Here is a 27,514-nt window from a genome sequence, read left to right as displayed (position 1 = left end):
TCTTACACTTCGCTTCCGCTTTCGCTTTCGCTCTCTCTCCCTTCCTCTCTCTGTCGCTTTCGCGCTGTCTCTGCTTAACACTGAGAGCTGAGTAACCTTAAGATTACAACATAAGGAGATGTGTTTATTTCATATATCTACTGTATAATTAAGAGTACGAATAGGTAAAAAAAAAGTAAACACACACACACACACAACACACACATGCACAGACACGTTAGAAATTAAAACCAAAAACGCACTCGCATAAAATCGCTGATTAAACAATATTTACATGTTCTTTCGGTAAGCAGTAGGTTTTCGTTTATCGTTTTTTGTTTTTGTTTTTGTTTGTTTAGTTTAGGCTAATATTGCTTATGACTATATAACGTACACATATCAGTAGTGGATTTGGATCTTTGTGTTGTTCTTGTTCGGGTTCGGTTTCGGTTCCGGTTCGTGCTCCAGTTCCGGCTCGTGTTCCGGTGCGGTATCAATGCCAGTTAGGTTTACCGTTACCACTCGGGTTTAGGGTTTTGTTTCTGTTTTCTTGCGGCTTGTAGTTTCAACGCTGACCATGCTCAAGAGTTTGCTATCACTTTTTGGGGTTAATACAAACGAATAAACGAATATTCACACTTTTTGCTAACCTTATGTACCTATCCATATACACATAAACAGCTATACATATATATTATGCATCTATATATAATGGAGCTGATCCAAAGCCAAGTGCACACACACACACACACACGAGTACAAACACACAAACACGAATTACATTTTGGTGGCGGGCCCCTCCTCCTCCTGGTAGTCCTCTTCCGTTTACAGCGATTATCTGTGGCTGCTGTATGTCTTGTAGACGCGCGGCACACGCGTCGACGATGTCGGCGACGAGGAGGTGGAGGAGGACGTGGTCGTGTCCCCACTGATGCCCGCCGCCAGCTCATCCTGATGATCCTGCGCTGTGGTCTCCAGATTGAGCGGCAAACCATCATCCAGCTCGTCCGCATGCTCGTAGATGTAGTCGCGCTTCTTGAAGTTGTCGATGATGCGCTTCGTGGACTTCATGTGAGACACAACAGCGGCCTCCAGCTATAGCAACGAGCAGAGTTATGGTTAGAGGCATAAATGGAGGCATCTAGATGGGGACTCTCTACTCACGCTGGACGTAAGATTCATGAAGGTGTGATATTTCTCCAGCACGCCGACAACCTCGCGGAAGCTGTGACCGCGCAGCTGTCGCCGCACTATGGCCTCGTACAGCTCGTTGTCGGTGATAAGGTTGCCCACCAGAATGGCCGCGTAGCTGCCCTTGAGCGTGTGCTCCATGTGATGGCCAGCGCGTTGAAGCACTAGAAGAAAGCCGCAACAGAGATAAATGAATGGGAAACACACAGAGCCGAGGACTACTTACGATTGTTGACTGTCTCCTCGACTTCCTCCTGTTTCTTCTTGCCCGTCTCGTTGCTCTCCAGGAAGGCGTCCGTGTTCTTCTCCACCAATCTGTGAGGAAATCATGAAGATAAATCTCTGTGCTTGGGGCATCTCCCGTCGGAACTCACCTGGCCAGCTCCTCGCACTTGTAGAAGTACTCGATGAGCGCCTGAAGTGCACTGACTCTGCCCTGCACCGGCGGCGTCTCCGCCACATATTCGGCTGGTGCAAAGGCCTCCATCAAATGGGTGCGGTTGCGCGGCGTGTACATGCACAGATTGATCAGCAGCGTGAGCACCTGAAAGTGGAGCGTAATCAGCACAAGGTGCACGTCAAAGACTGCTCGAAGGACTCACCAAAATGCTCAGCTCGAAGACACAATTGTCCGGAATGTAATTGCTTGAGAGCAGCAGCAGCTGGAAGCTCGTCTCGATCACGTCTCCGCGCTTGCCCAGCAGATCGGCGCCCAGCGAGGGATGTGCCTCGTTGAAGGTGTGCGTCAGGCTGATCAGCACCTTCATCACATTGATGAGCAGCTCGCGCATGGCCACGCCCGGATGCTCCTTGCGGCTGTTGCTGCCCGTGGCCAGCTCCGTGGTGGACGGATGCAAGACCAATTGGCGGCTGCACAGGCGGTACAGCAGGCAGAGCGTGTCCACGGCCCGGCCCTTCGAGAAGGTTAGCATGTAGCGCTGGTTCGCCTCGTTGTGCTGCGTGACGTTCTCGAGGACGCGCAGGCAGCGGGCCACCGTCTGCATGTTGTCCAGCAGGACGGGCACCCACGTGATCTGCCGCTCCATGTCCATGTCGCAGGCAATTATGGGACGACAGAAGTCCGATATGGTCTTGATGATGTGCTCGAGGCCGCCGAGCTTGCGCAGATCCTCCTTGAACCACTCCCCAGCCCGCTTGGAGGTCAGCGAGAGCAGCGTCTCCATGGCCAGGGTGCCCACCGTGATGGACTCGACATTCAGATGTGTGCCCTTGCCCTGCGCCTTGATCTCCTCGCACAGCTCGCGCACCTTCTGCTTGTTGCGCTCGTAGTTGGCACGCTGGTCGGAGGGGGCAGCTCCCGCCACGCCCACACCGTCCGCCTCCAGCAGATTGATCATCAGCTCCAGCGAGTCGCGATCCAGGTCCATGTTGAGTCCCTCCTGCGACAGAATGTACATTATGGCCGAGGTGCACAGACCCAGGCTGAGGTCTCGGTTGGCATCGGACAGGGCCTGAAAGGAGAGACACAGAAAGCAGGTTGGATTGTGGGGCAAGGCATCCTCGGCCGTCCTCCTCCCTGGACGTCATCACTCACCTTGAAGAACTTTGTGACCACGCCGTGGGCGCGGACGTGCATCCGGAACGCGGGCATCATGCACTTGGTGGCCAGCTGCAGGGCGGAGAGGCAGCGCGTCGCTGGCGGATTGTGCGGCTGCAGGGCGTCGAGTATGTACTCCACGTCGTCGTCCATCTCCTGGTACTCGCCAATCTCCTGGATCTGATGGGCGGTCTTCACATTCCGCACCACCGTGTAGTACTCCTTGGTCTTGCGATCCACCCGCAGGGGAGCGCCGCTGCCGCCGCCGCTGCCACTGCCACTGCCGCTGCCAGCGGCTCCTCCGCCTCCGCCGCCGCCGCTGCTGCTGCCGACTAGATTTCCCACACTGCTCAGGCCCACAACCCGCTCCAGTCCGAGCTCCTCCACCTCCGCGGCATTCATGTCAAAGCCCTCGACCATGGTGTGGGCCACGGGCAGGCTGACCTGCTTGGCCGTGCTGCGCGAGACCTTGCCCAGACCCAGGCCCAGGCCCAGGGCCGGACTGTCGTCGCGCAGCGTGGAGGAGGAGCAGCTGCCGCTGCTCGTGTTGTTGTTGGAGGAGGGACTGTCGCAGAAGTCGCCGTCCGACTTGGTGGCCAGCAGGTGCATGTGCAGCATGTGGTCCTTGCCGCCCGTGGAGGAGACGCCGCCGGGCGCCGAGGCATTGCTGGCATCGCTGCCCGTGCCGCCGCCATTCGCCTCGAGTGCGGCGTCCCAGCTGTGCTTGTACAGGTGCCGCTTGGCCACCGACGCCTGCTCCGCCTGGTCGGAGGGCACCAGGGCGCGGCTCTTGAAGATGCTGCCCTTCTTCTTCGAGATGACCAGCTTCACGGCGCCCCGTGGCTCGGCTTCTGCCGGCGGCGGTGGCGCTGGTGCTGCCACCGTCGAGGTGGCATTTCCCTCTGTTGCTGTTGCTGTTGCCGCTCCTGCCGCTGGGGCTGCTGCCTCCGCCTCCGCTTCTGCTGCTGCGGCGGCTGCTTGCGTGTCGAGGGTGAGGGTGCGCTTGAATTTATCCTTGAACTTGAAGTCGCGCGGCGGGGGCGACGACGAGGAGCCGTCGTGCTGCAGCGAGGAGTGGTTCGAGTTCGAATTTGAGTCCTCGGCCTCGTCGAGGTCTGGATCCGGGTCCGGCTCGTTGTCGTGATCCGCAGCGGCATCCTCATCAGCCTCCGCCTCCGCCTCGGCCTCGGCCTCTGCCTCGGGCTCGTGCTGGGTGTGTGGCATTTTGGCGGGCGTTGGCTGTTCATCCTCCTCCTCCTCATTCCCGGCTGGAGCTGCGGCTGGAGCATTCTCCGTGCTCGCTTCCTGCGGCACCAGCTGCGTCACCAGCTGCGTCACCTGCTGATTCTTTCGCTTGCGGCCGTAGCTGCGGGCAGCCGGTGCCGGGCCGCCCTCCGCCAGGCGACTGGCCTCCGCCTTGGCCGACAGGCTGGCGGCTATTTTGTTGATGTTGTTGTTGATGCTGGCCAAATTGTTGTTGTTGGCACGGGCGGCAGCATTGCGGCCGCGGCGCGGCAACGCTGTGGCAGTCGCCGCTGCTGCGGCGGCCTCCTCCGGATCGTTGCCCGACTCCACCTCCATTTCCATCTCCAGTTCCGCCTTCTTGGCGCCGCGAGTGCCGCGTGTGGCACGCTTGGGCACAGCCGCAGGGGCAGGGGCAGGCGCAGGCGCAGCCACAGCCGCGGGAGATGTCGTGGCCTCCGCTGCCTTGGCCCTGCCCCGTGTTCGAGTTTCGGCCACTGCCACCGCTGGTGCCGCATCCACATTGTTGTTGGCCTTCCTGCCCCTGCCGCGCGTCGTGCGCTTGGGCGGCTGAGGCTCCTGCTCCTCCTGCTCCACCGCTGCCGCTGCCGCTGCTGGCTCCTCGCCCGCACCATTCACCCGTGTCACATCGCCGCGCAGCACGGCCAGAATATCCTCCTGCAGCGGTCCCGGTGCAACGTCCGACACCGTCGTGCCAGCTGCCGCCGAGCCCCCGTCGATGGTCATCATCATGGACTCCAGGCGCGACTCAATGTCCGAGGGTGGCGCCACCAGCGACGAGTGCTGGCTGGACTCCAGGTCGCTCGTGATCACACTCGACCCGCGGCTGCGTATGACGCAGCTGTCCTCCTGCACGGCCTGCGCCAGCAGCAGCGGCGTGCTGTTGCCCTTCGACGAGATGCTGCCCAGCACCGAGGACTGCGAATCGAAGTCGTGATCCGACCGGGTCGTGGGTGAAATCAGTTGTCGTGGCTGCTGCTGCTGCTGTTGCTGCTGCTGCTGCTGCTCGTTGAGTGCCAGGTGGGGTGACGGCGTCTTAAACTCGGAATTTGCCTCCGCTGTGACCGTGGCCGTGGCCGTGACGACTGCCGTCGCAGTGGGCACTGCTCCACCGCTGCTTGTCAGCTGCTGCTGCTGCTGCTGCTGCTCCGCCAGCTGTGCGTGCTTGAGGTGCTTGTGCTTCTTGCTCTTGGACTTCTTTTCGCTGCGCGTCTCCTCGCCAGCGGCTTTGGCTGCCGCCGCTGCTGCTGCCTTGGCAATGGCGTTGCGGATCACGTCCGTCTTGATGATCAGCTTCAGGCGCTCCTTCGGTGGCTTGTCCGGCGATATTTTCACTGTGCAATAGTTAATCTCGGGCGGCTCTTCCTCCTCCTCCTCCTCTTCCTCCTCGTCGGCGTCCTCCTCGGGCTCCTCTGGCTCCTCGGCACTCGTTCCCTCTGCGCCAGGCGCTCGCAGAGGCTTCACAATAATTTTTGGCGTAACTGCAGGAACTTTTTCTCTCTCTTCGTCTCTTCTATCCTCCAATGCGCCTCCAGTCTCTGCCCCTCCTCCACCAAATGGCTCCTCCAGGTGCTGCTGCTGCTGGCTCTGGTTCTGGTACTGAAGGTGATGCTGCTGATGCTGCTGGAGGAGCTGTTGCTGCTGCTGCTGCTGGTGCTGCTGGTGGTACTGCTGATGCGCTGGCGAACTGCTGGGCGGCTCCTCGCTGTCCGTGCTAACCAAACGCGAAGTGCCCTGCAAAAAGTGATTGAAAATTCGAAACTCAAGTTTAAATTCGTTTTCGGTTTCAGATTTTTGCTGCCCCGCTTGCTGCGCTTCCCCCTTTGCTGTCTGGCGGTGTCGCGTTTCGGGCCTGGAAAACGTCTGAAAAAACACGGCAACAACTGCGCCCGACACTGACTGACTGACGAACGAAGATAGCCACAAGGTGAGGGCAATAACAGAAGGCAGAGCAAGAAACAGAAAACAGAAAGAAAGAACGAGCGAGGGAAACGAAAGAAAGAACGAAAAAAACTCCGTTTAATGTAAAAGCGCGCGTAACTTAACACTGTCTTGTTGTTGCTGTCGCTTTCTCTTTCCCACTCGAACGGCACAACAGAAGTGCCCAAGAGAGAGAGGCAGCAAGAGAGAGAGAGAGCCAGCCGCAAAAGAGAGTGAGGGTGAGTGAACCAAAGAGAGAGCGAGAGCGAGAGAGCGTCGATCGCTGCCGGAGCGGCTATGCGAAGGCAAAGAACGGTGCAAATACCGTTATGGGTACTCCCACTAGTGCTGAGAGATCTTATATTTTATAACGGATAAAGCAAAACGCGAGTGAAGAAACTGTAAATATGCAGGCTGTGGGTACTGTGGCTGCCACAGGTGTTTCCCCAAATATTGTGACGGGCTCCTTGGCTGCCCCCAGGCCGGCCGTGGTGTAAACTCACCTTGGAAATGCGCAGCACAATGGGCGGATGCTCCGGCGTGCGGGATGCACTTGTGGGATTTGTGGCGGAGGCGGATGTGGACAGCGGCAGCGCTGTCGCGGCAGCCACGACGGCCGCTGCCGCCGCACTGGGCACCGTTGTGGGAGGCGGGAGCGCTGGACCAGAATCTGGACTGCTGCCGGCTGCTGTCGAGCTGATGGCTTCCGTGGAGTTGGCACCCAATGCCGCTGCCGCTGCCGTTGCCGTTGCTGATGTGACCGTTTCCGTTGGGGTGCGCGACTTGGAAATGATTAGATCCTTGGTGGGCGTGGGATAGCGATCGTCCTCGTCCACCTCGCGGTAGTTGACCGCCTTGCGGGCACGGCCCAGTATGCGCGATGGCGGCGCCTCCGGCTTCAGCTTCTTCTCCTCCTTGGCCCTTGGCTTCTTCTTGCTGGAACGGGGCTCGTCGCCACTCTCCAGATGCTCCGCGGCCGAGCCGGCATCCAGGTCATCTCGATCGAGGCCGAACGCACCTGGCGTCGAGGGCGTCACCGGCGTAGCTGCGGCTGCGGCTGTGGCCGCCTTCTTCTTGGGAGACTTGCGCTTCCGCTCTGCGGAGTTGCCTTTGGCCAGCTTCTGCTTGAGGGTCTCGTGGGCGGCGGCGGGCGTCGCGTGCTGATCCCGCATCGGCGATGTGGCGACGCAGTGCGGCATCTGCTGGATGATTTGGGCAATCACCTCGGGCGGCGCTGCGTTTCGTGACTTGAAGAACTTCTTGGGCTTTGGCGGCTCCGGCACCGACACCGACAGATCGTTCGGATCATGGTCGTGGGTGGAGGCTGGGCTTTGGGCGGGACTGGCGGCTGCTGCGGCAGCTGCCGCCGCCGCTGCCATCGGATGGAGGGCGGAGAGTGTGTAGGTGCGGGTCGAGGTGAAGCCCATTTTGCCCCATTTGCCCACGGTGCCCACGGAACGGGCCACTGTCGGCCGGTTGGTGTTCTCCTTCTCCTTGCAGAGCGAGTCCAGCGGCACGACGATGTTTTTGCCCCAGCGCGACATCTTGGCGGGCTTCAGGGACTGCTGCTCTGTCTCTGACTCTTCCTTGTGCCTCTTCCTGTTGTGGCCTGGAGGTTCGACGTTCAACGATTCAATTTCTTCGATTCTCACTGGAAGCGAACGAAATGCATAATTAATTTAACCTTTTTGCAACACTGCCGAAACAACAACAACAACAACAACAGCAGGAGCATCCTGGGGCGGAGCGAGAGAAGTGCAGCAACAGCAAAACACAACAAAGCGCGCGACCGTATGCCAGCGATGGGTGGGAGCGAGCACACACTAGTGCACACCGCGCGGACTGTCAGCGATTTCCAATTTTTATTGGATTCTCCAAACAACAAAAAAAAACACACACACACAAATCAATTTGTTGCACTTTTGCTCGCTTTTTGTTGCAATTGTTGCGTAGCGGGTGTTAGTGTTGCTGCTGCCGATGTTGCCGCTGTTGCTTGCATCTTGGTGTTGTGTTGACTTACCTCAAGCAAAACATTTGCGGAGGAGAATACGAGGTGGTGGTGGTGGTAGTTTTGTTGTGCTGCGTTTTGCTGCGTAAATGCATGTGTGTATGGGAGAGTAGCGGACAAAATCTCTGTTGCTGCAGCATGTACACACACGAACACATACATATGGGCATGTGCGTGCGCGTGTGTTTGCTGGATGAGAGTTGGCCAGTGTGCGTGAGTGCTGCTGCTCTGCTTGGTGATTGTTTCTGTGTATGTGTGAGTGCGAGCGAGGAATGCAATAAAGCAAACGATGTTTGCGTTTGCGTTCGCCTCTCTTTTGCTTATTGGCGCAATTTTGTGGCACGCACGAGTTCTGGGCGATAGTTAGTTTTCCACCTATGTAAGTAAATGCTCCCCACCCCGCGCCCGATATCAATGGGGCTGGGACGTCGCCATCTGCATCATCGACTGCAGCGTAGTTGTTTGTTGCACACACATTTCCACCACTTTTACTTTGCCTTGCCTTGCCTCAGTGTTGCCCCAGCAGCAGCATCATCTCCGCGTCATGGCGAGAGTCGGGGCAGGTACAACAGAAACAACAACAACAATAAGACATCTACAATTATAGCTGCTGCTGTCCGTTCTGTTCTTCTTCTTCGCGTGCGAAACTTTAACTTTGCGTTTGTTGTGGCATTTATGCCTGCCGCACACTCCGAAACATATGGGGGGGACGAACGAGATTGCAGCGCGCTTTCAATCGATTGTATTTTTCACAATTTGTGCGAACAAATCTCACGGAAAAGTTTTTTTTATTTTTTTCTGTTTTTGCGGAATAGTGGGCAGTGTGACCGCGAAGATATCGATTAAATATACCGTCTGACCCTCAAATATATATCGAAACATACATTCTTGTTCTTTAATTTTGGCTGGACATACCGAAGTAAATCATTTTCCTCAATTTTGATATTTTGTTTAATATTACCAGCAAGCTAAAACACCCAGCTCTAAAATTATAATTTTATCAGATTAATTAATCAATTGTCCACAAGACCGTTTCGTTTTCAGGTCTTATCTCCTTAGTGGATTGCTTATAAATTTCTCTAAAAAAAATGTCCTTTATCACATGTTTACTACACCGGCGCTACATATTTGCTACATATTTATGTACTTAGCCACAGAGACACCTGACGAGTAAATTAATGTTTGACGACATGCTTCGTCGTTGCTTCATGCACCGCAAGTGGAAGCGGCAGTGTGAAAAACCTCCGTTAATAACATTTTGCATGCCCTTCTTGTCGATTTTTTGCTGATCACGAATTTCTATTCTAAAGACATATCTAAATTGTGGACCCCAAGGCGTCCTAAGAAATACTTGAAATAAGGAAATACGCAAAAATACTATAAAGTTATGAAAAAGCGCAAGGTGCGTGTCGTAGACAAGGTCGTCGTTTCCTGCAGGAGCATCATATCCTATCGATGCTCTTCCACCTCTAGAAGCCACTCACAGGATGCGTGCACATGAAGTGCACACATTTCGCCTCAAGTTTGCGAAAATTGCGAATTTCCTGCCGGTATATCGATGACGATAAAGTTCTTGACAGAAGCAATGTATCGATACTCCATGCAACAGACGCCAGAGGGCGCTCCACTATGCGCGTAAATTTAAATGTACTCCAATTTATTGCTTGGTTATAATTTTAAACATTTCCTTCGCATTCTTGCGGCCGTTCACAATGTAGGCCAGCGGGTCATCGCTGCTGGACTCCATGAGATTATCGCAGGCCGTCTGATTAATGTCGAACATAAAGGAGAGGTCGATGTGATAGCGGGGCAGCTTCTCACGCAGAAAGTTGACCACATTCTCGCCCAGTGTCGGCTCCCGTGACAGCAGCAGGGCTGACAGGTACCTGGTGTGCTTCTTCTTCTCGGCACAATGCATGACCAGGCCCCAGCTCTGGTAGTCCGTGTCCAGCACATAGGTGTTGTAGACGCCCTCATCTGTGGGGGGAGAGGGTTAATAGGAGGGTTAATCTCTCATTCTTCAATGTCCACTCACAGATATCCTCGGTGTGCATCCAGTGGCCGGGATACTGAAACTCCGGTATCATCCATGTAATGTTGCCCTGCATCTTTTCCCGCAACGGATCCTCCGCAAAAATGTAACTAAAGTTCATCGTGATCTGTGAGCAGAGGATTCAAATTAACGGCAGCTGTGGAGTTGTCAAAGGTTCTCGAAGTGGTACCCACATGTTGATCCTCCCCGGAGAAGCTAAAGTGACTGCGCATGCAGGCGTACTCCGGCAGCTCCTCCGTGGACGCGTAGTACTGGACCACGTGCCAGCAGCCCATCATTTTTGCCAAATCAAAGTTCCGTATGGCGCGTACCTACAAGGAAAGAGAGCGAGAGAGAGAGAGCGATGTCGGTTATGTATGTGTGTGTGTGTGTGTTTGCGTACTCTCTGCTCGTACTCTCCGCATAGAAAGTTGTTGGTAAAGACAACAACTGCAAGCAGAAAGCAATGCAGGGATCTCGGCGCATCGGCAACGAATTATTGATACCCTTTGAAGTTAAAGTCATAAAGTCATATGATTTCATTCAAAATGGTCTTCTTGCTTTAGCTAAATGAAAATAGGTCATGATTAATTGATTCCTCCTACATTAAAAAACGATCATGCCATGCTAGCTGCAATTCATTTCTTCTCTGCGCCGCAAACGTCAACGCTAACTGTTTATGCCTTCTGCAATGGGTAGTGCGAGTGGCGATGGAGAGAAGAGCAGCAGAGAGAAGTGCCGGCAAGGCAGCGTAGAAGCCGCGGCAGCAGACGAAAGCAGTTAGCGCTGTCACTGTGATTGACTACTGACAGTCGTCCATTGAGGAGTCGTACCCGGAGCCGTGGTCGCAGTCAGACTCTGATTGATGCAGTACCCCCCCTTGCCAAAGAGAGGCCCATCCACTGCCTACCATAGGTGCGTGTCTTTTGTCTATTCTTTGCTGATTGTTTTCTTGCGGCTTTCTGCCTGCACTTGTGCACCTGCAACAAAGTGCAATTGTCGCCGTCGCCAGCGGAGAGGGACAGGAGCGAGAGAGACAGACAAGCGACAAGAGACGACGACGACGTCTGAGCCACTTAGAAAGTGTGATTGATTTTGGCATCAGTGTGAGCCCATTTCTTGTGCTCCTCCATGTCCCACTCATTCTTGGCGGCGGCGCTACAGATGGTTCATGCTCGTGATTCGATGATTCGATTTGGTGGGTGCTGTGTTGGCGCTCTCGTCTGCTTGCGACTGGTGAGGTGATTTACGATGCTCTCGTGACTGCTATTAAATTTGTGCAAAAGGTATGGCGTGGTGTCATCTCTAGCCCTGTGCGAGGCTGAGTGTGCCGCAGTATGGCTGGGCATATTGATGAGCCGTCCGAGATGCTTGCCTCTGCCGCGACTGTTGTTGTGCTTAGAATGAAATCAAAACGCTGCCAAAGAAAGTGATCCAGTTAGGAGAGGCGCGTGACCAGGGATGGGACCTGTCTCTTCGTCAACCCAAATCGAAATTCTAGGGTATTTCCCCTCCCGCTTCCCCCCCTGCAACTCAGGCACTCACATGAGGACAGCGTTCACGCTGATCTGACCGACTGCGGCCCTGGGCCGTGTAACTGTTGTACTTCAGCCAGGGGGTGCCGGCTCCGTCGCACAGGTGAGCCATCTCCAGGAGCAGCAGGGGCACCAGAAGGCACAGCGCAGCGTTGCGCAGGAACGCCATGACGAGAAGATGGTGGAATCCAGGAAACGGAGAGAGAAAGAGACAGAGAGAGAGGGAAAGAGCTCCTCGATTTGATATTCCGCTGGGATGGAACGCGCGATGTCGCTGCCGTTGTGTTGTCGCTGGCACTGCGCCATCCCGGGAATCGGCGACACAGCCTCCAGTCACAACAGCGGAACGGAACGGATTCGGATGTTTTTGCGGATAAGAGAATCCCCCCCATAGGAAGGCTGCACTCTGTTGCGGCCGTTGCTTCATTATCGTACAGCCTCAGGGCTGAACACTTGGCCGTTTTCAAGCTAGATATTTATATTTATATATGCAAAATAAACTTAATTAAATTTGTACAACGGGAATTTATTTATGTAATATAGATCTAGGATGTGGTACAGTAGATCAGAGCTATTTTCCGAGTTGTGTTTAAGTCACATAATAAAATTCGAGCTGGAAAGTTTCTTCTGTTCCCTCACACTTGGCGGCTTTATTATTGTGCCTTGACATCTCTTTCATGGGGAATTTCTGTGCTGCTCATTTTACTATTGGAATTTAATAATCGGGCGGAGGTCTTCTCTCCCTCTCTCTTTCTAACACACATGGCTGTGGGCGGGGGTGTGAGTAAGCTATACAAAGTGATTGCCGCTCTTATCAATAGAGTGCGAGTAGGAGCAACAGCAACGTCCGTTCACGACGAACAAGTCCAGTCCAATGCCTTCCGTGATCGTACACACACACACTCACACACGCACATGCGCTGGGACACGGAACCAGCCCACTTCTGCTGCTGTGCGTTCGTTTCACTCACAGTATTTGCAATATTCCGTGTGTCCCACTGTGCGCTCACTCTCTCTTTCTCTCTCTCAACTTTTGGCTTGTGTGTGTGTGTGTGAAGTTAAAATTGTGACGCGTCTGTGGCTGATATTGCTGTGATTGCGTTTCACTGTGCACTCATCTTGGGTCCGGACTCCGGGCTCCTGCCCGCTGGGGAATTATTTTTGGATGGCAATTGCACTCGAGTTTGGCATCTTGTTTTCACTTGTCGCGTGGCCAAGATGCGTCGTCTCCCAATCTGGCTGCACTTCCCGGCTGCCGCCACCTCGTACTCGTACTCGTACTCGTCCCGGCCCAAACGAAGGCAACTTTCTCGCAGAAGAGAGCGAAAGATGATCATGAAATTTTTTTGGCCAAAGTGGTCGAGGGGGATGGGATGTGGTGCAAGGGGCAGGCAGGTCTGCTGCATGCAGTTGTCTCTGTGTTTGTGTGTGTGTGTGAAAGAAACAGGAAACATTTGAATAGCCCGCAAATTTATTCTTTACGATCCCGAGAACACCAGATCTGGACACTTTCTCTTTATTGCGAAACTTGTTGCGCTGCATTTTCACGTTGCCATCCAACGGGACGGGTCTGGGACATCCTCAGCAGCAAGCAGCCGCAGCAGCAGCAGCCGCAGCAGCAGCAGCCGCAGCAGCAGCTTCTTCCGCTTGCGTCTGCTGCTGCAGCAGTTTCAGCTTCAGCTTCAGCCTCTGCCGTCTGGTTTCGTTTGGCCAGCCCAAAAACGGCGCAACTTTCGTCGCATTGCGTTGCGATGCGTTTAGGCCATGGCCATGGCCGCCAGTTCCGGCTTCTGCGTCCAGCTTCGTCTTCGTCTTCATCTTCAGACCAGACGGACCAAAACGAAAAGCGGCTTTTTATGCGATGCAAAAGAAGAAAAAAACAAACTGAAGAAAAACTTACTTCTGGGTCGAAGCTTTATATACCCTATAACATTGGGCATTGGCATTGAGTTGAAGACTGTGATGAGCATACAAGCATATGTAGTACATAGATAAATATGTACATAAGTATGTACATACATATGTACATATGTACATACATACATACATATATCTTTCGGCTGAGTTGCTTTCCCACGCGTTCCTTCTGCACGCAGCAAACCTCTCGTTAAAATCAAAATACTCTTTGCGGAATACTCTAACAAGAAACGAAACGATGCGAACGCAAAAGGCCAGCGAAAGAAATGTGTCTCCAGAGTCAGGAGAGCTCTCGCGCTCTCGCACTGCATATCGCCTGCTCTCTCAGATAACTGTTTCACACAGTGCTGGCGGACGTGCATGCGCGTGTGTGAATGAATGAAATCTGCGCTCACGCATGGAATGGGCAAAGGGTTGCTGGGTTGATGGTGGGGGGTGGTGGGAGGATGTTTAGGTGCAAGTAGGTCGTCGCTTAGCCCATATAAACGAGGGCAACTTTATCGCCCGCCCCGCCGCACTGTGCACAGTGGCGTCCAATACCGTTGGACTGGTGACTCGCACTCGCTCTCGCTCACACCACTGTGGAATGGGTTGCACTGCGCACCGATTTCTCAATGAACACACGAGTCGGAGATTTGGTCAGGCCACCCGACCGCAATGGCCACAACAGGAGCCGGGCCGAGCCGGGCAGAGGCTAATGAAGATCACAGACAAAAACAAGCCCATGATGGAGTGGGGGGCATGCCACGCCCAGGCAGTTGGAGCAGCCCGAACAGGTGGCAGGCAGACGGAATGTCCAACTGCCCGGAATGTCAAACGTTTGTTTGTCGGTGCGTAATTAAATATGAAAATGATTTAAATTTCACCAGCGAATATTTCAAATTGACTTTGACACTTTCTTCTCTCCCGCCTGCCGCCTGGGCCCACCCGCAAGCAGTGCCCCGCGCCTCTGACCCCCTCCGCACTCGCACTCGCCCGCGGTGAGCAATCAATCCATGGGATCCATCGGACCGACTGGAGATTTGTTTTCTATTTGCAATTGATCGATGTTTGACTGGCAGCACCGAAAAAAAGCAGAAGAGAAACAAATACTGAAGTCAATATGTGCCGGAGGCTTTGCTAATGGCATTCCAGTGTGCTGTAGCAGGGGAGTCGACCTGCCGCCTACAGGTGTTACAGAACACTGCCAGTGCGAAGTGGGAAGTTCGTACCGCGACACAACTTTTCGGCTGGGAAACATGAGGATCAAATCCTGATCAATCCTTATGCAAATCATCCAACACCCAACTCCGACTCTTGGCCAAGGATCTATCGATTCCTTTTAGACCAACTTCCAGGCACTTTCCCTTTTCTGCAGCCTGATCTCTCGTGCATTCTGAAGTGGACTAACATTACTCCACACACAAGTGGCCAAGTGTTTAGCATTAACAATTCAATTCACAGCCAAAGTGAGGCTGTGGGGCAAGCCTTCTCAATTATGCACCAACACACACACAGCACAGCACAGCACAAATGGAGACTGTGGCACCCAAGCACCGTGCGTGCCCTTCCTCTGGCCGAGCAGCTCCATTCATCCATCATCTAGACAAGCCATTGGCCATCAAGTGGGTTTCATTTCGTTTCGTTTCGTTTCGTTTGTTTGCGCATGCGCAGCACATTCAGCATCGATATTTCAGGCCCAGGCCCGGGCCCGGGTTCGAGTTGGAGTTGGAGTCTGAGAGGCAGTCTGAGATGTGGATGGAGGAGACTTCACTTTGGTGGCTGCTCCGTGATGCTATGTGCTGCTGCTGCTGCTGCTGCTGCTGCTGCTGCTGCTGGTGGTCTGCGATTTTGTTTTCATTTGGGAAAGTGGGTGTGTTCGCGGCACTTACCCTGCGTTTGTCAAATGCCTGGACCATGGGAACAGACTGTCAAAGAAGTGGTTTCCCCTTTCCCTTCCAACAGGATTTCCCGCATCCATCCCTGATCCACATATCGTATTCGTTTGCCCTTCGTTATGAAAGTTCTTCGCAGCCAAAAACTGACACAAAAACACAAAAACTTTCGTTGCGAGAATCGAGTATCTCGGCGTTAATATCGCCGAAAACTTTCATAACCCAACCGTACTCGTATCGGAGAGCATCCCCAACCTTCCGTCGATCGTTCGATCGGCACCTGAAATGCCATTTGGCACAGGCACAGGCACAGGCGAAAAGGCTTCCCAGGCCTGCTCAGAGATGGCCTCGGGTGCTGTGCAGATACTTAGATGTTCGGCCACAGATACAGATGCAAAGACAGAGATACATTTATGCGTGCCGGCTGGCTGGCTGGCTGGCTGGCTGACTGGCTTAGATTGTTGCCAAATTGTCTGCTGGCCGCTCCCCTCTCTCTCTCTCTCTCTCTCGCCTGAAGAATCTTTTTGGACAGCGGCTAATTGACTTTCAATGTTTTTTTTGTATTTTCTTTCATTTCATTTTTGATTTTTACTACCTGCCCTCCTCCCTCTTTCGCGCTGTCCCTCTGCTTTGGTGAGAAAGTGAAATTGATAGCGAGGGAGTGGGGGGAGCTGCTGCTGCTGCTGCTGCTGCTGATGGGATTCTAGGGAGACGCTTTCTAAGTCACTTCGATGAGTTGCAGTTGCAGTTGCAGCGACTGTTCACAGCGGCAACAACAATGGCACTTGCAACCAGCACTTGCAACAGCTTTAACCCAATTCTTTTTGCTGCACCACCCAGTGCCCCCCCCGTCCCACGCCCCACGCTGCACCACAACACACACCCACAGCAAAAAGCGTCTTCTCATAGCCTAATGGATGCCATTGCTACTGTTTGCTGCTGCTTGTTGGCTCTTGGGCTGGTGCCACTGCGGCTGTTGTTGCCAGCACTGGCACATACTCTGCCATCAATCGGACACTCTGCAACACTGAAAACGTTGGAAGAAAGCATTTGAATATTTATTTTTAATAATTTAAAATATTTATTCTATTCAATTTGACACCTAGAGGGTACATTTTATGGATTTTATGGAACTTTATGGATAAATAATTATTTCAATGGGCAAATTTGCGTGCTCCTGAGGAGCAGCTAGCACCACTTGGGATATCGAGAAACATCACAAATAAATATGAAAATAGTCAACAGAAATACCATAAATATTTGATATTTACTAACTGGAAAGAAAACCTTCTTAAGAACATTCAAATATGTATTTCATTTCACTATTCACGTATTTAAGAGCCGAATTTTTAACTTAAATATGTGGGAAATAATTAATTTCTATTCAAAATAAAGACAGAGAAAAAAGCGAAGTTCTAATGTAAGAATTACTCTCTAAAATTGTTCTAAGAACAGCAGCTCTGAGGTAGTGTAGTCAACGCTTCGGTGTCAGTTTTGAAGTTCATTTCTGTTGTCGGCATTTTCACTTTGGTCGAGATTCAGACGCTGTGGCGGTGGCACTGCCATTGCCACCTTTGTAACCCCACCACAGAGACATCAGAGATGCAGCTCTGACGAGGGGCTGATGGGCTGATGGGCTGATGGCTGCCGAAAGGTTATACCAACAATAAAATCCCCAGCAACAACAAAAACACACGTGCAACAGCAAGTGGCAGTGGCAGTGGCAACAACAGCAAGAGACAGACAGACAGACGGACAGACAGACGGACAGACGGATGACAAACGCATGCAAGCGGCGATGATGAAGTGTCAATGCAATGAAAACTAAACCAATAAATTGTGAGAGCGACCCAAATAGTTGGCTAGAAACTGGCGTGGCAAAGAGGATTTTGCTTTTGGGCCTTGCCTTGGGTTATGGGCCTGTTTTTTTGGGTTTGGGCTTTTGGGCTAAGGAAAAAGTAGAAGCCCATCGGCAGGAATTTGCTGATGTTTTCACCCGACCTGGCGACGCTTTGTAAACCTTTTGGCTGGCAGTGCAACAAACACCACACACCACACACCACAGAGAGCACCACATTTGGTCAGCCGCTGTCTCCGTCTCCGTCTCCGTCTCTGTCCCTCTCTGTGTGTATGAGAAATTGAAGCGCAATTCAAGTCGGCGGTGAAAGTAACAAGATACTTTTAATAAGACATCTCTTGGGTTCGCTTAAGATGCGTGCGCCGTGCGACAAACGCACACACAAGAGAGAGGCTGAGGCTGAGGCTGCCCTTTACCCATGGCCCAGACACAGCCAACCCAGCGGCTACCCACTGCGCCCGAAACCAATCGAAAATCTCATGCAAAAGCTAGCCAAAATAATTGAGCAAAGTGGCAAACGGCAGACGGTAGACGGCAGACGGCAGACGATCGCTGGCTTTGGGGTAGACTGACTGGCGCGTGTTACTTAATGTGTGCCCCAACGGACGGGGAGGGTGGACGGTGGGGCTGCCAGGCTGTGGCCAACCCCACTGCTGGCCACTTTCTGACCGAACCGGAGCACGAGAGTCCAGCCAAATCCGATCCGATCCGATCCGTTCCGATCGAGCGCCTGGCGACGAAATTACTCCAATTTCGAAACGAGTCTTTTTGGTCATATTTAGCAAACGGGAATCGTCGACTCCACACACACACACACACACACACACACACACACACTGCAAAGTGGAATTGAAATGGCGATGAAATGCCTGCCGCAGTCGCAGTCGCAGCCGCAGCCTCAGCCTCTGCCTGCACAGTGGGCCAAAAAGGAGAGAAAACTGGAGCAGTCGTTATAACCAAAAATGTAACAGACACGGGGACAAGTCACTTGGATAGTGCGAACCATTTTCAAATTTGAAAAGAGGCACCTTTGAGGGGAAATTACACTCCGAGCACTCTTGAAGCACTCTCCATGCCATCCTGCCAGTCACACCAGGCAGAAAGGGTCTTGGAAAATTGTGTAAGGGATTACTTAATGCTTTAAACTAGCCAAAATAGTAGAGTTCAAGGTCTGCGGGCTCTCTCAACAGGGAAGTGCTAAGACACACTGGAAGAGAGAGTTGGAGGAATTGTCATTCTTTATGATTCTGAGCTGATGGTTTTGTTTTCGTCTCTTCAATTTTGTATGACTGAAGTTGGAAGGAGGGAGGCACATGGTGTCTTTCAAGCTAACATAATCTGGTCTCGGAGTTTTCTTAGATCAATAATATATGGTAGTACACTTGCACTTTGCTCTGTGAATACTGGCTAAGAAGAGGCACAACATCGAGTAAATATTTTGTATGTAAAGTACTTTAAAAGAGTTAAATATTAAGTTCCAAATGGAATCGAATACTTGCAGCATTTTCAGCGAGAGTATCTCTCTCTCTCTCTCTCTCTCTCTCTCTCTCTCACACAGTATCTCCGTTTTTTGTTTTGCAGCACTCATCCCACTGTCGCTCCCATTTCGCATCGAATGCGACCTACTGTGCGTGGCGGGGATAGCAGGTTATCAATTGCTGTTGCTGCTGCTGCTGCTGCTCATCCTATTATTTCAACGAGAGCAAGTGCAGCAGCAGGCATCCGTGCAACGTTGTCGTTGTTGCAGTTGTTGTGGGCCATGCCAAATGCGGCACTTGGCAAAAATATTTTATGGAAAAGTGGAACAGTTGATGAAACATTACAGCGACGCCATCTCCTCCCCCTCCCCCTCCCCTCCTGCTAGCTCCCGCCCCCTGTGACAGTCCACCCTGCACCCGTGTAGTGCCACCAAAGGGCGCCCACGCCCATATCTTGATGACTGCTTGCCACAAATTGGAGCATGGGCCGTGGATCGTGGACGCTGGGCAGTGGCTGCATGCGGCACGTGGTGACAGTGGGGGGCAGTGGCTGCTGCTGCTGCTGCTGCTGCGGGGGGAATAGAAAGTGCAAACAGTTAGAGGACTTGTCCATGCAATTGTCGTCGTCTGGCTGCCTAGCGATCGTCTGCTTCTGTAACCATTGCCCATTGCAACTGAAAGTTGAAGCCGAAGCCGAGGCCGAGGCTGAGGCTGTCCCTCCGCACCCATGCCCGTAAGCAAACAGAGACAACTGGGGGGGAAACCAAACGACGCATGCCACAAGCAGAGGCAGTGGCAACCGGCAAAGCTGTACCTGAACAAGTCGTACTTGTAGCTGGAGTTGGCTCTTGGCTCTTGGGACATGGAACTTGGCACTTGGCCGACTGCCACACTGAGCGACTGCCTTGCCGAGAGCTTCGGCTCGGGGATCGTTTCGTATCGTTTCGTATCGGATCGGATCGGACTGAATGAAAAGAAGAAATGAAATTTCGCTGCCAGCGCCGCTGCCGTCGCTGCCGCTGCTGAAGCCGCTGCTGCCGCCGCCGCTGCTGTCGCTGCTGCTGCTGCGCATGCGAAGTGTTCCGCTACGAGAAAGCAGGTGTATGCAGCATTCGGCGCTAACCCACGGCGCGGACCAGACGCGTTTTTCCAGACGAAGCTCAAGGCAGCTCGATCCTCTGCCGCTAACATCCGAACATATCCGTATTCGAGTCCCAGAAATAAGCAAAAATCCACCCAAAAGCAACCAAAAAACAAAACACAAAAGCAAATACAACGAGCCCAAAACAAAAACAAAAACAAACAAAAACACACAACAAACGGGCAATAACCGTTTCGAAGCGGTTTGAGATAACGGTTAATAAGTGAACAGTTTGCAATTTTTTTGTCGTTTCTGTGTCCTTTTTTGTGCATTTTTTTTCTTTTTTTTTTGAATATTTTTTGCTGTTGTCTACGCGCACAGAGAGACAAAGAGAGAGAGAGAGAGAGAGAGATTAAGTGCTCCACTTGGACAGTCTGTCGACAGTTAATTGACCGCGTGCAACTCGCAATTAGCCGCAGTCACTGCGCCCAGTGCACGCCCCGCCCCGCCCCGTGACTCGTGCCCCTCATTTGCTGCAGCGACGACCCAGACCCAGCATCAGAGGCAGCCACAACAGCAACAGCAACAGCAACAGCCAGTAACGGTTACTGTTTGCCAGCAGTAAGTGCAACAGTTTCGAAAGTTGCCTCAGAACGCAGACGCATCCTGTTTGTGGATCGAGAGTTTGGAATTTGGAAGTGGAATTCGAATGCGTATTGGAATTGGAACAACGAAATTGGGCCAACAGCGTGGAAGGTGAGTGCCGAAGTTCGTCCTGCAGCATACGGAACGTGGAATCAGGCGAAGAAAAGGAGAAACAGAAGCAGAGCCAGCGTGTAAACAAATATGCAAGATAAAATATATCAAAAGGATCCACAAAGTAGCTGCCCCGTAGATGAAAGAATTCCTTCGATATTTCTTTATTTTCATTTGAGCTTCACGGAGCCATAAGCATGGATCCTTCCTTACTTTATTGAGCAACTTTCAAACTAAAACTTTTCCAGTTTCCAGTTCCCATGTTGAACATCTTTCAGTACAGAGAAAAACAGAGAGAGATAAGACGTTCGAGGACATGTTCAAGGTCACTTGCCTTTCCCCTAATACCTCTTCCGGGTTCTCTAACTCCTTTTCACTCTCTCTTTCGCACTCTCTGCAATTTGAAGCTCGTTTGCGGCCCTTTAATTGGCCAACTGTGCATTCATATGCGTTTATTTGTATGTGTGGCCCACGGCTGACCCACTTCACTTATGGGGAAATTCTATTAACACTTCTCACCTCAACCCCAAGCCACAACCTCACCTCATCTCACCTCAACTCACTCCAACACTCACTTTTGGTCGGGCATCGCTGCCGGTGACCATCATTAGGCGCAGGCCGACAGGCAGGCAGAATTCTTTCTTCTTCTCCTCCTCCTCTCTCACTCTCTTTTTGAGTTTTTGTTTTCACTTGTCTGCCGTGGGTGGGGAGCAGCTACATACATAGGTGAGGGTGTAGCGGGGGAGGGTGAATGGCGGCATGGAGACAATCAATCATCATTCAGCTAACTGGAAAATTGCTAATAAATTGCAATTAGCAGCAAACACTTTCATGAGATGCCAATAATGATGTTAATGGGCGAAGAAAAAAAAGAGAGAGAAAGATAAAAAAAGCGAAACCCAAACCAAACAATTGAAGCACTTTCTTCGATTCTGCTTTACCCTCTCCCCTGCTCTTCTTCTTCGCTTCTTCTACTGTTTCTTCTTCTACTTCTCCCAAATAATAACCTACTGTAAGCCTTAGAAAAAATATCAAATAATGTTCAACAAATTAATTACACATCGAACAATAGCGAAAACAACAACAACAACAACAACAGCAGCAGCAGCATCAGCATGACACACACTAATCCAAAAGAGCAGCAGCAGCTGCGGCGTCACAAACAACAAGAGCAACAACAGCGCTGCAGAAAACATCCGCGTCAAGGTGGTGGTGGCAATGAAATCGGTGCTAAGAAGATTTGGCTGCCGCTTATCATTTTCCTTTCACTGCAGGTGAGTCGAGACGATGCAAATAATTAAAATCAATTTAAGCCTAAGCTGCAGACACAACAGCATCAGCAGCAGCAGCAGCAGCAAAAGCAAACAGCAGCAAAAGAAACTGCAAGCAGCTTATGAATAGATAATTCGCATTAAGCACTGTCCAAACGAGTTGCATGCATAGATGCAGCAGCTAACAACCGTTTTTTGTTGGTACTCGTTTTAGGATTAGGTGTTGGCTTAGTCTTGTTCTCAGTTCACTATCGAATGATAACTTTAGTTAGTTTTTCCCTGCCAGAAGAGCAGCAAGAGGCAGCTGCTTCCTCGTTTAGCCAGTGCTTCAAAGCAGCCGGCTTAAGCACCTCTTACTCTCTCCCGCTCTCCCTCTCTCAATTTCGTCTGTCTGGGCTGCGCTGCAGCGCTGCCTAACTGCGTGTGCATATCGGTGGCTGTGCCTGCGCCTGTGTCTGTGTGTTCAAGTGAAAGAGCAGCCAGCAGTCAGCAGCCGCCAAGTGCTTGGAATGAAAAGGAATGGGTTGGGATGGGTAATTGCCATGGCCTCGTTTTGCGCTTCAATTGCACGCGTGTGCCCGCTGCCCCCTCCGCGAATATATGCATGTGTGTGCGTGTTACATTTGGCATTAGTTCCTGTTATAATTTGAGGCGCAAAAGGGAATCTTATTACGGAATTGATTCCAGACGAATTTACTTTTATAATTTGTAACTAACCGTTGGCCTGACGTAATAGCATGAAAACTTTGCGCCCAAATAGACTTATTTGGTAATCCTTTTTGGATTCTTTGAATGCATTTCCCACAAGCCACAGCCGTAGCCGGAGCCCAGGCCGCGGCCACAGCATTCCTTTCTCTTTTGTTTTTGGACTCTTTCCCCCGGGGGAACGGAACATATTAAAATTCCATATGCATCCGTGCCTCGGTAATACCCAGCAGAAAAAAATCTCTTGGCACCACAGTCGTGACGTTAGAAAGTTTCGTTGTTATTTTTCTCTCTTTCCTATTTGTTTGCTGTTTGTGTGCATGGATGAGGATGTATTCTGGGGCGATGACACAATTTGCGCTGGCCACAAACCGATTTCCCACTCCTTATGGGCGCTCGTTCCTCCCCCCCCGCTGGGGCTGCCATCTGCAGTTCCTTTTCGCTTTCATGTTGCCAAAATGCTGCCAAACTGCTGCATAGCGTTCACCTTTGACCCCCGCGCAATGCTGCCTCTCAAGTGGCTGCCAAATTCCTTTCCCCCCCCCCTGCAGATTCTCTGCTAATGTTTCACTTTCTCTCGATTTGGTGCGCTGCCAGTCAGAGCCAGCCAAAGCCAGACAGGCAGACTGGCAGCATCTCCAAGAGCTTAGCATTGGTCTCGAGGTCAAGATTAGCAACAACAGCCGGCTTTAGCTTTAGCTTTATCTTTGGCTTTGGCTTCAGTTTCAGCTTCATAGCTCCCCCCCGTCCGTCCGTCCGCCGACCGTCCAGTGGCAGCGATTACAGCAACGGTTTTGCACGGAACATGTGGGGAATGGAACACGGCCTCACCCCACGCCACTTGGCACTTGGCACTTGGCACACATTTCAATTAACGCAGCAGGCGGAACAGGCGGTGGATGATTGTGTTCCGGGATTGAGGATAAATCAACCGAAAATCATATCAAATCTTTTGTGGCTCTCGTTTTGGTATTCATGGGGTGTTCCATTCCCCTGTTTGGCTCCCCCGAATGCGGCGATAAATGTACATTTTTATTATAGAATTTTTGTTGTTGCTTTCGGCTTGGCTTTGGTTGGGCTTTGGGGGGTAACTCGTTTGGCAATTGCCATTTACCATTTACCATTTACCTTTTTGTCGTCAATCGTCTGCCGCGCTTTGCCGCACATCACTTTCTACCAAACAGGATTGCTGCAGGATGCCTCCAACGTTGCGACATCCCATCCCAGTTGCCAGCTGGAGAGGCTCTCAGATGCTCTCGCTCTGGGGCTGGGGAGAAAGTTGTTTTCGGCACTGCGGCACAGATTTCGGCCCAGACGACGCAGCAGCAGCAGCAGCAGCAGCAGCAGCAGCAGCAGCAGCAGCAGCAGCAGCAGCAGCAGCAGCAGCAGCAGCAGCAGCAGCCGAAGTACCCTGAACTGGACATCATTCGTAGCTGTCTCTCCCCTCGCTGAGAGGCCAACTAATTGCCAGCGAATGAGCTTCAAGGCATCTAAGGAGATAATTTTTAAAAGATAATTCTCAAAGATAAACCCTGAAAAGTTAGCTAGGGGAAGCGTTCGAAGATCGAGGACCCCTCAATGGAATATCTCTGCCAGTTGCTGCCGCCGATCAGTCGCCGCAATCTGGCATTGATTTCATTCCGCTTTGCTTTTGGATCGATTGTCTGTCTGCCTGGTTCTAGCCTTGACATCGCCTTCTTTGCCAGGCGGATCTCCAAGACAATTGGGTCGTGCCGCATGTGGCACATACAGTGAAAGAGTGCAGTGTGGAGTGGAGGGAAAAAAGCGAAATTGTTGCAGCAGCTTTTTCTTTTTTTTCTTCTGTCTGTTTTTCTCTCTCTCTCGACTGCCGCCGCTGCCTTATGCAATTGAGTTGCATGCCGCATCCGCCACTGATGCGCCCATTCCACTTGACATTCTCTGCGGCAGTGCAGCAATTGGTGGCAGCTTAATATAGAGAGCAGACCAGACCATTCATGATTTTCTTTGCTGACTTTTCTTTGTTTTCTCTTTACCCGGAAATGGGTCGCAGGCTGCCCTGGTCTTGGCGGACGATGTTGAGGTGGTGAAGGCCATTGCCGGCGGACCCGACGATGATCTGGCCCTGGCCCTCTCCGAGCACGAGAATGAGCTGGATCAAATGGCGCAGGAATCGGAGCAGGAGCAGCAGCAGCAGCAGCAGCAGCAAATGCAACAGCAAATGCAGCAGCAACAGCAGCAGCAGCAGCAACCTTCGCAGTCCGTGCTGGTGCCCAAGGTGCAGGTTCATTATCAGCACAACATGCCGCCCGCTCCGCCCCAATTGGGCCTCACATTGCGCAGTAAGTCCAGCCCAAGACCTCGTGGTGTCGAACCTTCCATCCAATTCGTAAACTTTTCCAGGCAACCATCAAAATATTCCGCTAAGTTTTGGCCAACCCTTCGGACCACCGCCGCCGCCTGGCGCACAGTTCTACAAGGGACCACCGCCACCGCCCCAGCGACAGCAGCAACAGCAGCAGCAGCAGCAGCAGCAGCAACAGCAGCAGCAGATGCCACAGCAGCTGCAGGTGCAGCAGGTGCAGGTGCAGGTGCCCGACCTGAGTGTGGGCGCCTCGAGCAACAATGAGATTTGGGCATCGCCCGTGCAGGACATGCCCAAGATCATCTCTCTGGATGTGAAGTGCGAGAAGAACGGCATGAAGGTGTTCGTGCAGTTCGACAAGCCCTTCAACGGCATCGTCTTCTCCAAGGGCCACTACAGCAACATGAACTGCGTGCACCTGCCCTCGGGCCTGGGCCGCACCTCGGCCAGCTTCGACATCGGACTCCACGAGTGCGGCACCGCGGGCAACACGGACAACTACAGCCAGGGCTATGGGCACGACCAGAGTGTGTCGGGCGCCGGCACCGGAGCGGGCACCTACTTTGAGAACATCATTGTCATCCAGTACGATCCGCAGGTGCAGGAGGTGTGGGATCAGGCGCGCAAGCTGCGCTGCACGTGGCACGACCAGTACGAGAAGAGCGTCACCTTCCGGCCCTTCCCCGTGGACATGCTGGATGTGGTGCGGGCGGACTTCGCCGGCGACAATGTCGGCTGCTGGATGCAGATCCAAGTGGGCAAGGGACCGTGGGCCTCCGAGGTCTCCGGCCTCGTGAAGATCGGACAGACCATGACCATGGTGCTGGCCATCAAGGACGATGACTCCAAGTTCGACATGCTCGTGCGGAACTGTGTGGCCCACGATGGCAAGCGAGCGCCCATCCAGCTGGTGGACCAACGGGGCTGCGTGACCCGACCCAAGCTCATGTCGCGCTTCACCAAGATCAAGAACTTTGGGGCCTCCGCCTCGGTGCTGTCGTACGCCCACTTCCAGGCCTTCAAGTTCCCCGACTCCATGGAGGTTCACTTCCAGTGCACCATCCAGATCTGCCGCTACCACTGCCCCGAGCAGTGCTCCTCGGAGACGAACCTCCAGGATGTGCACCACCTGCAGGTGGGGCCCGAGTCCCAGTACGGCCCACCGCCGCCGCAGCTCCATGTGGATGCCTACCACGTGGCGAGTGCCATTGGCAAGCGACGCGACGAGCGCCGAGTGCAGCGTCGTGCCCGTGCCGTGGCCGAGCCCCAGGTGGGCCTCAATCGCATCATCAAGGTGGTCTCCTCCGGCGATCTGACCTTTGCCATTGACGAGCAGTCCGGCAACGCCAGCAATGCCTCCGGCTCGACTGCGCCCCAGACCATGGTGTTCCCCGTGCGCGAGGAGGGACTGATATGCATGACCACGCCGGGCTTTGCCATCACGCTGATCGTGCTGCTGGGCATTCTGGTCACCTCCTGTCTGACGTCTGCCATTCTGTACGTGCGCCTGCGCCCCTTCTCCTCGTTCAGGGCCAAGGAGCGGGCCGTTGCCTTCACGAATCCCCAGCTGGCTGCGGCCGCCGCAGCCGGTGCTCTGCCCGTCCTGCAGCTGGCATCGCCAGCCGATGTCCAGGGCACGCTCTCCAAGAAGCGGGCGCTGTCATGAGCTAAACCCAACTGTTGCTAGTTCCGGTACTGGTTGCCTGGTTGCCTGTTTGCCTGGTGTCCCCCCAACCCCCCACAGCCATCGCATCGTGAAACTGGTTCCGCGTTTTGCGGTACTAGTTCCAGTTCCAGTTCCAGTGCCGGGCCTGGGTACAGTTGCGTCTGCGTCTGCGGCTCTTAAATTTGTAGCGTACGCTTCGATTAGATTAATTTTTTGCTTACAACTTATATAAACATAAAAATGAAGACAAGTTTACTGGGTCCCTCCCCTCTGTCACTCTGTCCCCCTGTCCCCCTGTCCCCCTGTCTGTCCCCCTGCTATCTGCAAAACGATTCGATGATTCCCTGCATTTTCCATGTCTGGTGGCAGTCGCTAATCGATTATTTATTTTTTTTTGTTTTTAGCTTAAGCCTAGGTTCTACTTCTTTGAGACGGTGCTATGCCACACACACATCCCCCTCCCCCTCCCCCTCCTCAAAGTCCACGTCCATTCACAGTTTTAGCTTTCTCTCTTCACACATTTGATTCCAGCTTTTGGTTACTTTTAGAGTATTTCCGGTAAGACTTTCTTAAGACTTTGTAGACTCACACACAAACACACTTACAGCACACACACACACAAAGACACACACACAAACATACACTTGAATTAGTCACTAAATATTTTAAGCGCTTTAAGCCTTAGTCTAAGCCTTAGAACATTTTCTGCGTCCCACTGTCGCCCAATTTTCGATGCAACATTCCGAACGACACACTCACACACACACACACACGAACCTTATTTATTTATACATATACAAGACACACATATACATATACACCACATACATATATGCGAACCCCATATACATATATCTTTGGTTTTTTTTTGCGTAATTTTGTAAGCGGCGCCAAGAGATGAAGTGAGAAGAGAAAGTGTTCAATAAATTGTTTAGAATCCCTCAAGTGTGTATTTTCTATTTGTTTTTGTATCTTGTGGGGTATGAAATGGAAACGGAAACGGAAACGGCAGTGGACACGTGAGTGCTGTACCTGGCATGTTCGTGGAACAAACACAGAATTTTAGTCTGCTTTGAGG

General features: G+C 52.4%; 3 protein-coding genes across 7 annotated transcripts; 1 reads left to right on the top strand and 2 right to left on the bottom strand.

Moving 5' to 3' along the window:
• Positions 1-132: 132 nt before the first annotated feature.
• LOC117903673 (protein wings apart-like) lies at positions 133-8,761 on the bottom strand. 5 transcript variants are annotated; one of them, XM_034816007.1, is made up of 9 exons: positions 7,932-8,761; positions 6,415-7,562; positions 3,042-5,725; positions 2,726-2,978; positions 1,773-2,642; positions 1,545-1,714; positions 1,397-1,485; positions 1,144-1,334; positions 133-1,074 (listed from the first exon to the last, which is right to left on the bottom strand). In XM_034816007.1, exons 2-9 carry the CDS (start codon positions 7,453-7,455, stop codon positions 814-816), a joined length of 5,559 nt encoding a protein of 1,852 aa, XP_034671898.1. In that variant the 5' UTR covers positions 7,456-7,562; positions 7,932-8,761; the 3' UTR covers positions 133-813. The 5 variants fall into 5 exon arrangements, with proteins under 5 accessions (XP_034671898.1, XP_034671901.1, XP_034671897.1 ...); XM_034816010.1 differs by having other exon boundaries at positions 2,726-4,276; positions 4,568-5,725; XM_034816006.1 differs by having other exon boundaries at positions 2,726-5,112; positions 5,143-5,725.
• A 794-nt stretch (positions 8,762-9,555) lies between these two features.
• On the bottom strand, positions 9,556-11,785 carry LOC117903759 (insecticyanin-A). The gene is made up of 4 exons (XM_034816172.1): positions 11,497-11,785; positions 10,146-10,283; positions 9,955-10,078; positions 9,556-9,896 (listed from the first exon to the last, which is right to left on the bottom strand). The coding sequence occupies exons 1-4, from the start codon at positions 11,653-11,655 to the stop codon at positions 9,577-9,579; spliced, it is 741 nt and encodes a 246-aa protein (XP_034672063.1). The 5' UTR covers positions 11,656-11,785; the 3' UTR covers positions 9,556-9,576.
• Positions 11,786-14,915: 3,130 nt separating this feature from the next.
• On the top strand, positions 14,916-26,515 carry LOC117903277. Its single transcript, XM_034815179.1, has 4 exons — positions 14,916-14,940; positions 21,618-21,724; positions 24,459-24,747; positions 24,809-26,515. The coding sequence occupies exons 1-4, from the start codon at positions 14,916-14,918 to the stop codon at positions 26,434-26,436; spliced, it is 2,049 nt and encodes a 682-aa protein (XP_034671070.1). The 3' UTR covers positions 26,437-26,515.
• The last annotated feature ends 999 nt before the right edge of the window (positions 26,516-27,514 follow it).

The sequence above is a fragment of the Drosophila subobscura genome, chromosome A (assembly GCF_008121235.1).
Source record: "Drosophila subobscura isolate 14011-0131.10 chromosome A, UCBerk_Dsub_1.0, whole genome shotgun sequence".
Lineage (NCBI taxonomy): Eukaryota > Metazoa > Arthropoda > Insecta > Diptera > Drosophilidae > Drosophila > Drosophila subobscura.
This window is presented reverse-complemented; position numbering and strand designations above follow the sequence as displayed.